Genomic DNA, 13,379 nt, shown 5'->3' with positions numbered 1-13,379 from the left:
GCCACATGCACATTTGTGGCCCACTGAAGGTCATTTTGCAGGGCTCTGGCAGTGCTCCTCCTGTCCCTCCTTCCACAAAGGCGGAGGTAGCGGTCCTGATGCTGGGTTGTTGCCTCCGGCCTCCTCCACGTCTCCTAATGTACTAGCCTGTCTCCTGGTAGCACCTCCATGCTCTGGACACTACGCTGACAGACACAGCAAGCCTTGCCACAGCTCTCATTGATGTGCCATCCTGGATGAGCTGCACTACCTGAGCCACTTTCAGAATTAGTCGCAACCCATGATGACAATGGGCTACAATATTGAAAACTGCCAAGCATGTTTTATAAACACTTTGTTGTGCTCAGAATTCCAGCAAATTAGGAATTTGTCCATCAGATGTATCTTTAATCTAAAGCATATAGTTCAACAATTTTATATTGAATTTAATGGAAAACTTCAATTTCTGAATATTCTTTTGCAAAAATCAAGGAATTGCAAAATAACTGACTGCAATAACTTCTGTACAGTATTACAGTACTTTCAGAAACTGATGCTATTATTTATGCTATTATTGCTATGATGCTATTATTTATACACATATTTCTATGGTTATATTTGCTTTTTTGTAGAAAATATTTTGTAGATTTTGTAGAAAATAGCAATCCAGAGTGAAATGCCATTTTCTAAAATTCAATTTCCAACTATATTTTGTACAAATGGAAAACAAAAGTTTGAAAAAGATTGATTTCAATATTTGAAAGGAAAAAGACTGAAAAAAAGCTGTATTTTTGACCATTGAAGAAAATTCAGAAAAAAATTGAAATGTATGATCCATTTCTCTCTTTAATTTATACTGTTGAAAAAAAACCATATATATATTTATCAAAACAATCCTTTGGTGATGAATACATTAATTCCATTTTGTGGTGTCAAGTTTCCAAGCACCTGTCAGGTATCGTAGTCGTATAAAAAGCAGGTCCCTTCCCATCTGCAACCAACTCCAGAAGGGAACCAACTTAGAACCTATAATTATTAAAAATAATAAAAAATATGTTATACATACATATAAAAGGCAATTATTTCAAAATCACTAATTTTAAATTTGCTCTGAAATATATTAAGACTTATAGTTCTAATGTGAAATGTATCCAAGAGGCACAAAATTATAATCTGGTGAAAATGGGCAATATTCAGTTGTATCAGTTTGGTAGCAGATTATTGTTCTCTGGTTTTCCCACTCCCTAGCACAATAGCCAGCACAAGTATAGAGGGTCTGGGAAGGGTGCATGGGTGGAGAAAACTACCCCAGGCCCAGTGGTGGGATTCATTTTTTTTTTTACTACCGGTTCTGTGGGCGTGGCTTGGTGAGCATGGAATGGCATAGCTTGGTGAGCATGGCTTGGTGGGCATGGCAGGGGAAGAATACTGCAAAATCTCCATTCCCACCCCACTCCAGGGGAAGGATACTGTAAAATCTCCATTCCCTCCCCACTCCTGGGGGAAGGTTATCACTGATTCTCTGAACTACTCAAAATTTCCACTATTGGTTTTCCAGAACTGATCAGAACCTGCTGAATACCACCTCTGCCCAGGCCCTTGCAATCTGCTCTGTCAGCTTTTCAGTTGACTTTCTGGGGAATGTACCAAACAGAATCCCAATGTAACCTATGTATTATATTAAGTATTATAAATGCAGGGGAAAGAGATAGATGTCATATTCCAATTAGTGTACAGGAGAAGTTTTGTTTAAAGAAGAAAGATAAATGGATAGCTGGAAATAGAACAGACAAAGAATAATAAACATTATGATTTGAATTGAGATGAGATAAATAAAATAAAACTAAGAAAGTTTAAAAGAGATGAGAAGCTATATAGAAAATTGAAAATGGTAATAAGATATGGAATGGTATATAAAATGAATATGAATTTGAATTTGTGTCTGTACGAAGAGTTGTAACCCAGGACTAAGCAACTTTCAGAAAAGATGTTTTTTATGTTTCTATGTTTTGTCTCTTTGGGTGTTTATGCTTGATTGAGTTAATAAAACCTTGGAGGAATGTTAGAAGAGGATAATTGAGAATAAAAGATAGAAGAGAATAAAACAAGTCAGAGGAAAATATAAGTATAATGAATAAAAATATATAAAACATATAAATATAGAAAAGAAATATAATTGAATAAAAGTAAAGGGAGAAATAATGAGAAATTTGAAAGGATATGTACCGTGTTTCTCACATAATAAGGCCGGGCCTTATTTTTTTTTGAGCCCCGAAAAAACGGCTAGGCCGTCTTTTCGGGGGTAACTTAATTTCCCCCCCCTTTCATCCTCATCTAGAGCGCCCCGCGGGCAGCCTCGCCACCAGCCGCTCCTAATGGGCGATCATGGCGAAGCGCAGAGAGCTCCCTACTCCCACCAAACACCTTTGCTGCAGACCCAAGACCTTTGGCACCTGCCGCTGTTGCTTTCCCTTCTGCCCATTCCGCTGCCGTTTGGAGTGCCGTTGGAGCTGCTGCCGCCGTTTGGAGCTGCCTCTGCCGTTTGGAGCCGCCGCCGCCGTTTGAAGCTGCCGCTTCCGTGTTTGGAGCACTGCCGCTGTTTGGAGCACCACCGCCACTCCAAAAACGGCGGCAGCTCCAAACACGGAAGCGGCAGCTCCAAACGTGACGGCGGCACTCCAAATGGCGGCGGCAGCTCCAAACGGCGGCGGCGCCTCCGCTTCCGTGTTTGGAGCTGCCTCTGCTGTTTGGAGCCGCCGCCGCCGTTTGGAGTGCCGCCGTCACGTTTGGAGCTGCCGCTTCCGTGTTTGGAGCTGCTGCCGTGTTTGGAGTGGCGGTGGTGCTCCAAACAGCGGCAGTGCTCCAAACGCGGAAGCGGCAGCTTCAAACGGCGGCGGCTCCAAACGGCAGAGGCAGCTCCAAACGGCAGAGGCAGCTCCAAACGGCGGCAGCAGCTCCAACGGCACTCCAAACGGCGGTGGCAGCTCCAACGGCACTCCAAATGGCAAGTTCCCCCCACCCTTCCCCCTATTTTGCATGTTTTAAACTAGGCCTAAATTTGGGGGGAAGGGCTTAATTTGATTTTATGCCTAGAAAACATGCTGGGTCTTCCTATTGGTGGAGGCCGTATTGTTGGAGAAACATGGTATGTGTTTATAAGGAAATGTGTCAATGTTGTATAAAATAATGTTTTATTTGCTTTGTTAACATTTACAAATAACTTTCAGAAAAGAGGTTTTATGTTCTTATGTTTTATGTTTTGTTTGTCTTTAAAAACTAATAAAATTTGTTGTTGTTTTTTTTAAAAAGAATGCTTGGCAACTGATCTAAGTGTGAATGGATTGCCAAGTGCCCAGATTGCGATCATGTCGCATGTTTGTAACTTCAAAAGCCAGTTGTAAGTCTCCTTGTTCAGCACTGTCATAACTTTGAACAATTGCTGAATGAGTGGTTGTATGTACAGTGGGCTATCTGTGCAGAACTGTTCTTCTTATATGGAATATTTGTGGACTGGAACACAAAAAACTAGCCCACTCAGAAGCCACTGTGAAATTGATTCTGTTACTTATGGAGGAAAATAAGAAGTGCTTTAAAAAACTACAATTAGTTGCTGTAGTTGGAAAGTATGTATCTTATCCATTCCTTGCAGCAATCTCCAGATACATATTTCCAATTTAATGTAATTGAGCTTACTAATTAAATTTGTTTTTTAAGTTTTACTATTAAAAATAATTTTATCAGGTGGCCGAAGATTTGATTATATACAATGTGTGTGTGTGTGTGTGTGTGTGTGTGTGTGTGTATTTAACTGTTGATTTTATTGATAAAACTATTAATAGTGCTTGCTTTTATTTTGCTGTTATAGTACCAATAAATGTCATTTATACAACAAAGTAATAATCTTTTGTAACCAGTACAGAAGCAAGTTACCCCACAGAATAGCAATATAGGACATCTTCAAACTAGCAAATGTAACTAAAGAATGTAAGAACATTACTTGTTGCATTAGTGTTAGTCTGAGGATTAGAGTACAGAGTACTCTGTTCTATTTCAAAAATCAGGAGTTAGGTAGCACCTTCTCAGATTTACAGATTTTAATAAAAGGCTGCACTTTTGTGAAGTACAGTTTACTTTATCACTTCAAATTATTTTGGGTTTTATTTTGAAATGCAGTCAAATTAAGAGTACATATTACAATGGAGTGTTTTGAAGTCAAAACAAAATTTGGCTTATGTTGGTAAAATTATTGGAATAGTTTAGGAATTAGTTTCTCTCAGAATCATCACCCAGTAGGGATTCGTTTACCTCCCATCACACCATAATCTATTAATTACTAGGGGAAAAATGATAGAATTCTACTGAAAAATAAATAGCTTCATAATATGTTGACAGTCAGGGATAAAGCATATTAAGGGAGTAAGGAGCAGCATGCAAAAAACCTTGTGTGGGGTAAATAGCTTAATTTTCTTAACTATTCAGATAGTCCTTGATTTACAAGTTCATTTAGTGACCGTTCAACAGCACTGAAAAAGAACTTACAACCATGTTTTACACTTATCACCTTTCCAGCATCCCCATGGTCACATAATCAAAATTCGGACACTTAGCAAGTGACTCATTTATGACTATTGCAGTATCACGCGGTTATGTGATCACCTTTTGCAACCTTCTGACAAGCTAAGTCAATGGGGAAGCCAGATTCACTTGACAACCATGTTACTAACTTAACACCTCCAATGATTCACTTAACAACTGTGGCAAGAAAAGTTGTAAAATGGGGCAAAACTCACTTAACAAATGTCTCACCCAGGAACAGAAAATTTGAGCTCAATTGTGGTCATAAGTTGAGGACTACCTATATTAGAAAGTTTTGTGGAACAATAATTTAATCTTTCTATATTATCATAGGAAATATATTAAGATCACTGAACTTGTAAAACTCACCTCATTTCTAGAACTGATCTAAAATGACACAAAATATGCAATTTTCAACTGACCTTCAATTTCTGTCCAATTGACAGCAATCTCTGATATTGGGATTTTAAAACTTTGAGCTATGTAAAGAAGTTCCACATCAAAAGCCCTAGAAGAACAGAATAAATATTTTCAAGATTTTTCTAAGTATAATAAATTTCCATAAGCATATGTCAATAATTTTTAATTTTTATATCATGAAATAAAAATAATTGTGATATATGTTTCCCATTTTTCCAACTGTAAAAGTAGGTATTTGTAAATTTATTCATTTTATTCATTATTCATTTTAATCATCTAAGCAATATTAGGCAAGTTATAACATATTAAAAACATACTAGTATGTAGTAATAATAAAAAACTTAATTACTATTATCAGCGAAGCCAAAAATTATGGTTAAAATTCCAGTTTCCCACCTCAGGACATAATGAAAGGGACACATAGTAACCTATACAAATAAGACCTATAAATAAGATCTATATGATTAACATATTGAGGCCTTTAAAACCAACATTTATATTTTTCATTAAGAATTTTCGCAGAATTATCTTTAGCCCACCATTTCTTCATCTGGAAGCCCAATATTGTGGCTACTATTTTCTGATTTAATTCTTCAAGTCTCCTTCAGTGTTTTCATTGTTAGAACACTTTGCAGGTTTGCAAATCTTTCCTTTATCTAAAAACTTTAGTATCCCCTAGTGTCCTGTTTTTGAAATTATGAAATTGCTTGTTTTGTCTTGTAAAAATAAAAACAAAATTATTTTCCAAGAGAAGCTGTTTTTTATAATTAAATCCAAAATTTTATTGTAAACATTTTAATATACCAAATTTATCTGGATCCTTAGTATGTTTACAATTTTCTACGATCAATTTTTTTTTGCTAGACAAGTTCTTAAACTTATGATTAAATTTTTATTTCATTCAGGATTGAAGGCAGATTCACCCAGTATTTTCAGACTTGTTTGTCCAAAGCTAACAGTTTAGAAGTAGTTAATAAACAATTTCCAAATGTGAGTAGAAAGTCAAGTTTGCAAACTTGAGGTCTTTTAAAAAATTTCTACTGCTGTTCTTGCAAGCAAGATGGCTAATCTTATTATCTCCCAGCACTCAAACTTGCAGAAAACTGCTACAGTACATTTATGTCTACAGTGATCATGTTTTCCTGAGGAAAAATAAAAAATCTAAAAAAGGAACAAATCTGAAAAATATCCATAAGCATAAAAATGTAATTGTTTATATTTATAAGTTTAGTGTACAGAGGAAAATTTAACAGCAAAACCAAGGAAAACTTTACAAAATGCACATTTTATTTAAAAAGATCTAAACGGTATTTCTAAATTTATTTATTTTTTTAAAAATTACTTTTGATATGAATGTATAAGAATGTGTATTAAGTGATACCATTTGTATGATGAAAAATAACCAAAATAAAAGACAAAGTGAATTTTTGAAAAATAAATAAATCCTAAAGGATAGCTTTCTGAAATAAATAAATAAACAATTAATAACATGTGGCCACTGAAAATAGAAAGACTTTTGTATATCCTCATTTAGTAAAAAAGGCAGTTCAGGTAGTTCTCAACTTATGACTACAGTTGAGCCCCAAATTTCTATTACTAAGTGAAATATTTGCTAAATGAGTTTTGCCTCATTTTACATTTTTTCTTGCCACAGTTACATGAATCACTGCAGTTGGTAAATTAACACAGTTGTTAAGTGAAACTGGTTTGCCCATTGACTTTGCTTGTCAGAAGGTTGCAAAAGGTAATCACATGACCCTGCACACCGCAGTTGTAAATGAGTCAGCTGCCAAGCATCTGAATTTTGATAATGTGACCATGGGGATGCTGCAATAGTCGCAAGTGTGAAAAACAGTCATGTCACTTTTTTCAGTGATGTAACTGAACAGTCACTAAATGAACTGTTGTAAGTCAAGGACTGCATGTATATATGGGAAAAAATCTCTCACAAGTATGTTTGTGCAGACTTGAGTTGGTCCCATTTGTTACAGCTAAAATATAGTCAAAGAGAAATGAACAAATAACAGTGACAGGTGCAATTCCTAAACTATTATGTAATCTAGTGATCGGAATAGATTTTCCAATTGCTGACGATTTGATTCCAACAAAGGGCTTCAGGGAGGAGGCTAAAGTAGTAGGAGTAACTATAAGAGCCTAGTCTATGGAAGTCACATGACAGCATTTCAGTATCTGGCAACCATTGCAGTGTCCTGCAGTCGTGTGATCGTGATTTGCAGCATTTTTTTGGATATGCTGGATTTGCTTAACATGATTCATGATTTACTTTCCAGTGTCTCATTTAAAATTATCATAAAAATGATTGTTAAATTGAGCCAGGTCACATGACCTACTCAAGGACCACCCAAACTTATAATCAAAATTGTGAGCTCAATTGTGGATATAAACGGAGGGCAACCTATATTAGATATTTAACTGATGAAATAAAGATGTGGTTCATTACTCCAGACCCTGCCCTGTTTATTAATTAATGAAACCAAAAGGAAAACAAGATAAAGTTCCATTGGAGAGAGTGTCCTTAATTCCCATTTCTTTTTTCAAAATAATCATCGATATTGTGGGCCTTCTGCTCCAATGGGAATTAATGTAACAAATTCTATTGTTGTTTACGAAGATAACCAATCAGCAATACAGATGGCTTCAAATATTGCTGTTAAAACAAGAGCGAAACACACAGATTTAAGATATTTCAATGTGAGACAATGCGTGCAAAGTAAGATGATTAAGCTGGAATACTGTATGTCAGAAAACAATATAGCAGATCATTTTACAAAGGCCCAAGGCTCTATAAAACATAAGGCTTGCTGTGAAGATTATGGACTTAGAATGTAAGGCTGTATATATTGTCCTATCCAAAAGGGGAGAATGTTAGGAATGTAAGTCACCTAACAGCTATTTGGGTTGAAAATATACAACCCAGGATAGACATTTTAATACTGTATCTTTAAGAGCATGCTAAAAATTGCAATTGGGTGTGGTTACTCAAACGGCCATAAGATAGAGCCAGAAACCTGGGTTGTTTAATCTTAGTCTCAGAAGAGTCTCAGTGAAGTGAGTGAGTCTCTGTTTTTCCTTCTGTTGGAGAGTATTGCCGTTCCTCCATTTTTCCTAATTGACTGCTATTTCTGGATTTGATGTAAGTCTGATACTGAACTGTTTTTGACACTGGACTTTGTTACTGGATTATCCCTGGACTAAAAACTGACTGATCTTACCTGTGAATGACTTTGGACTGATTGTTTTGAACATTGCTTAAACCTTTCTGGAAGTAAAAACCTACATTTACTGTACAGTGTATCTGTGTGTTGTGTGTGTATTATTCAAACACTTCTCTCAATACGTCTCCTTGTATGCGCTCATTCTCCTAATGGGGAATTACCTCAACAAACACAGGATAAAGTCATGTTTGCTCCCAGCAGCTGCCGCAGTCAGCATTCAGTTCTTTTAAACTTTCATTCCCAGGTGTGGCTTATGAAGGGAATCAGGGCCCTTTCCTCCCCCATAAGCCATACAACCCATGTTGCGCTCTTCTCCGTTCCTCCCTGCGTGCCCTAGGATGAAGAGGGGGTGGGCCTGGTTCTTCCTCTGAACTCCCTCTCCCTTGTCCTATCTCTCCCCTGCTCTGCCCAGCTGGACTTTGCCCTTCCCCAGCCTCCTCCACAGCCAACGGAGCCACACACCCACTCCCTGTAACTCTTCAAATTTCAATAAAAGCATGAAGAGCTACCGTATTTTCATAAATTGAAAATAAGAAGACCCAGTGAATATACAAAAGTCTTTGCAATGCCTGAAAGTTCTTACGTTCTAGTCATAAAATTATTTAGCATATATATGTACATACTAGATCATGCATCATAATCTTGTACACATTACCAGTTTCCAATTAACTGAAAGAAATATACCAACCAACGTTCTATATGAAGAACTGAAAAAGTTCGAGAAGCAGCCTCCCTGGTCAAGAGTTTAAAACCACACTGCGTGTCTCTGATATCCTTAACACAAAGGAATCTGACTAGAAAGTGGAATCCATGCATTAGAAAGGTTCGGAAGTATGAACGCTGCAAACAAAATACACAAAATATTAGGTCTGAAGTAAAAAAACACTTAAATACATTCCAGAACTTTTCTGTTTACATAATTACCTTACTATAATAATCTTACCATGATCATTTCATCAGATCTACATATAAACTATATTCTCTGTGACAAGTATAAGAAGAATAAATAAGAATTTTCTACAGAAAAAATATACCAAAGTGCAAGAATAGCTAGAGCAGCACTGATATTTATATGCTAGCAGTGCTATGAATGTACCAACACAAAATCTGAAGCACCTTTCTTTCTTTGAATTTATAATACCGCCCAGTCCTACTGAATACTTTATGTTCAACATATTTCTAGAATTATACTTAAACAAGATTGGCATTTCAAAAAAAAACCTGAAATATTGTATTTATAACCCTGCTTTTACAATGTGGTCATCTTGAACTAAATGATGTCAGATACTTATCCAATAATGCAGAAAATACACCATCAATATTATTTTGAAACCAAAGTAAGAATTTAAATTGTTTACAACTAAGTTACTAGGCCTCCCACACCCGAGCCATACTTTGCTCTGTTCAACAATCACATCAGGGAGAGCAGGGGTGGTGGTCATTAAGGGGGTAATCACATGGTGCCTCACTTACTGAGCACCACAACCAAATGCATAGGTATAGAATAGGTAGTACCTGGCTCAACTTGAACATGAGCTAGCAGTGTGCTGTAGCTGCCAAAAAGCCATGCAGTCTTAGGCTGCATCAAGAGATGGATAGCATCAAGATCATGTGAACTGTTAGTATTGCAATATGCAGCCTTGATAAGACTACACTTGAAATACTGAATCCAGTTTTGTTACCATGATACAAAAAAGATGTTGAAACCCTAGAATATGTGCAGAGAAGAGTAACAAAGAAGTTTAGTGAACTAGAGGCCAAATTGTACAATGAATAGTTGTGGGAATTAGGTATGTTTAATCTAATGAAGATAAGTACTAGGGGTAACATGTTAGCCATTTTCTAATATCTGAGAGTCTCACAGAAGAGATCAAGCTATTCTCCAAAGCACCTGATAAGATGCAATGCATGGAAGCTTAACAAAGACCTAGAATTTCTTTTCAGTGAGAACAATTAATCAGTGGAGGTTTTAAGAGATTGGACAGCCATTTGTCCAGAATGATGTAGATTCTTTTGCTTGAGCTGGAGGTTGGACCAGAAAGTCTCCAAGTTCTCCCCTGAGCTGTTCAGAGCATCCAGTAATGGGAGGTGCTTCAGTCTCTTCTTAGGAAGGCTGGGCTTAATTTTGAGGACGCTCCTTCTCCTCCATGAGACTCATCCTTAGCGTCCCCAGTTTTAGCTCAGCCTTCAGAGAATCAGGTTGTGGTTTCTTTGGCCGGAATAGAGCTAGGATATTCAGTTATATTCTAACCCAGGTTTGGTACTTTAAATTTTCCATTCTTACTACGACAGCTTTCCTACCATCTGGCCGTCGGGAATTGTTCAACCACTCATTAGAGCGAGCGCACGAGCACTAGAGGCGATGGCCTCAGAAAAACAAAGGCTTATCTTCCCAATCCAAACTATCTGAACTTGCCCTGAGGCAAAAGCCTCCAAATTGAGGGTGCAGCTTTTAACATCAAGCGCACAATAATGTCTGAGGCTTCCCCGCCGCAGAACACCTTGAGGGCAGGGAATTAGCCCCTGTTCCCTCCCTGCTGACTGTTTTGCCTAAGGCAGATCGGGCGGTGATAGCTGCTTTATTAACATTGCGCCACGAGGCAGCCATTTTAAAAACAGCCGCGTGGAGAGAAGTACAGCATATTGCTTATGGGAGGAATCTTCCCCGTTGGTTTCCCTTTCTCGGGACCTGGGGAGAGGTGGCCCTAACCCCAGTTTCTCTGGATGTTATGGAACTTAGACTGCTGGCTCAAAGCCCCACAGCCATTATTTAGCAGGTCAACTGGGTATAACAGGATTTAATACTCATGCAGTTTCCAGTTGCAGGCCTTTGTGTGCCCTTACACAGAACTTTGGCCTGAGGGGGTGTTCTGCATTCAATTTAGATCTCGATTTGAATATTTCCAGAATTGGCCTTAATTCAAATTTCACAACCAAATTGGAGGAGGGTTTATTAGCTCCTCAAAATATATAATCTATTTCTACAATCTTTCAAAATAATAATAATAATAATAATAATAATAATAATAATAAACAATTACCATGTTTCTCCAACAATATGGCCTCCACCAATAGGAAGGCCCAGCATGATTTCTAGGCATGAGGTGAAATTAAGCCCCGCCCCCAAAATTTAGGCCTATTTAAACCATGCATTTCCCTGCCATTTCTCACATCGTTCGTTAGAACTACATGAGGTGAAGAGAAATGGGTGGGACAGGCGGGGGGATGGGGAGAAAACTTGCCTTTAGAAGGGCCCTGCAGGTAGCCTAGGCTAGAATAACCCGATAGTCAATAGAAGCTCCCCAAAGGCAGAGTCCCCAGCCGCTTCAGGGCGTGGCGTGGCTGCCCGTGTCCCCTCGCCTTTAGGCAGTCTCTTTCGGGCGATGGAAGCTCCCCAAATGCAGTCACCAGCTACTACGATTGGCCGGTAGAAGCGGCCTCGTGGCGAGGGGAGTGTGTGTGTGCGCTCACCCCGAGGCCACTTCTACCGGCCGATTGATGTGGCTGGTGACTGCACTTGGGGAGCTTCCATCGCCCGAAAGAGAGTGCCTAAAGGCGAGGGGACACGGGCAGCCACACTTCACCCTGAAGTGGCTGGGGACTCTGCCTTCAAGGGAGCTTTCGTCTGCCGATAGAAGCGGCCTCGTGGTGAGGGGAGTGTGTGTGCGCGCTCGCCCGGAGGCCGCTTCTACCGGTCGATCGAAGTGGCTGTTGATTGCACTTGGGGAGCTTCCATCGCCCGAAAGAGACTGCCTAATGGCAAGGGGACACGGGCAGCCACGCCTCGCCCCGAAGTGGCTGGGGACTCTGTCTTTGGGGAGTTTTCATCGGCCGATAGAAGCGGCCTTGTGGCGAGGTACGTGTGTATGGGCCGCTCTAGGTGGGGGAGGAAATTAAGTCACCCCCGAAAAGACGGCCTAGCTGTTTTTTCAGGGGTAAAAAAAAAATAAGGCCCGGCCTTATTTTGTGAGAAACACGGTATCAACAAAGGGGGGACTAACTATATCAAGGATTCCCTGCCCTTTAAGGGAGTAGGCCCCTAGGTGTGCCAGCCACCATAACTCACAGCCTCTTTAATTATTGAGCCCATAAACAAACTATCATGGCAAGCAACTACAGTTCCAGATCTAGAGCAGCTTCTAAGGCCCCGGATAAATCCACGGAGCCCCAAAAGCCCTCACAGGCAGCCGAGAAGGACGCATGCAGATGTCATCAAGCATTAGAAAAACAAGTCGAAAGCGTGCCAGAGAAACGGGCCAGGCCGCATCATCATCACAAATCCTGCCCATTATAGCTCAGGCCACCAGCCCTCCACCCGCACCTCTGGACTTGTCTGGAAGGTGTGGCATAACTGCACAGGTCCCCCAGGAGGCCCCATCCAATGTACCCCCCCCCCAAGAGGGGCTCCAGAGGCAATATATACACCTACTGCAGCTGGCCTTTGCCAGGAAGAGCAATTCCTGGAGGAAATCCCTGCCAACATGAGGGCATGGATGGAGTTGGCGATCCAAAAGGGCATAACAACAGGCGTCCAGCAGGCGATTCGGACAAGACAACCATCTGGAGCTTCGGACTACGGGTCCCTCTCAGAGCGGTCCCTAGGAATCAGGGATCAGCATTCCCATCAGGTACTCCCCCCCCCCGAGTAGAACTCTCTATTCCCACAGACATGGCTCCACAGTGTTCACATGAACTGGGAGACAGATTGGATCCAATGGATCAAATGGAAGAGGGGTCAGTTCATACCATAGACCATGGCTTGTCAGAGGTAGACCCTCTGGAGAGGGGGATGTCAGACGATGAGGGCCTGATGCCCAACCAGCCTGTATTTACAGGACTATTTCGCCCACAGTTATTTAAATCCTTGTTATTCAAGGCCAAGAACACGGCACGCCTTAACAAACCGAGCCCCTCCCCCCAACCAAGGGTATTAGATAGGTTGAAGCATGTAGGGTTTCATCACCTCGGCTTCGCAAAACTGGGGACGCTAAGGAAGAGTCTCATGGAGGAAGAGGAGCGTCCACAAAATTAAGCCCAGCCTTCCTAAGAAGAGACTGAAGCACCTTCCATTACTGGATGTTCTTCACAGCTTATGGAAAAACGGGCGTATCAGGTAAGTACCAATGCCCTGTCCCTTCCAACTGTGTTTTTCTGTAATTCTGTAATTTT

At 39.9% G+C, this 13,379-nt stretch overlaps 1 protein-coding gene across 1 annotated transcript in view; it reads right to left on the bottom strand.

The window, feature by feature from the left end:
- Positions 1–366: 366 nt before the first annotated feature.
- Positions 367–13,379, bottom strand: part of ALG5 (ALG5 dolichyl-phosphate beta-glucosyltransferase) — a 29,356-nt gene continuing 16,343 nt past the window's right edge. Inside the window, exons 8-10 of the mRNA XM_087957195.1 lie at positions 8,899–9,050; positions 4,977–5,062; positions 367–1,005 (exon numbers count right to left, since the gene is read on the bottom strand). Of these exons, the coding sequence (XP_087813321.1) occupies positions 893–1,005; positions 4,977–5,062; positions 8,899–9,050 (351 nt within the window). The 3' untranslated portion in view covers positions 367–892. The remainder of the gene's footprint in view (positions 1,006–4,976; positions 5,063–8,898; positions 9,051–13,379) is intronic.

The sequence above is a fragment of the Notechis scutatus genome, chromosome 2 (assembly GCF_049901735.1).
Source record: "Notechis scutatus isolate UNSWTSFEM ecotype Mainland chromosome 2, rNotScu1.2, whole genome shotgun sequence".
Classification (NCBI taxonomy): Eukaryota; Metazoa; Chordata; class Lepidosauria; order Squamata; family Elapidae; genus Notechis; species Notechis scutatus.
Note: the sequence above shows the minus strand (reverse complement) of the source record. Positions and strands in the feature narration are given on the sequence as shown.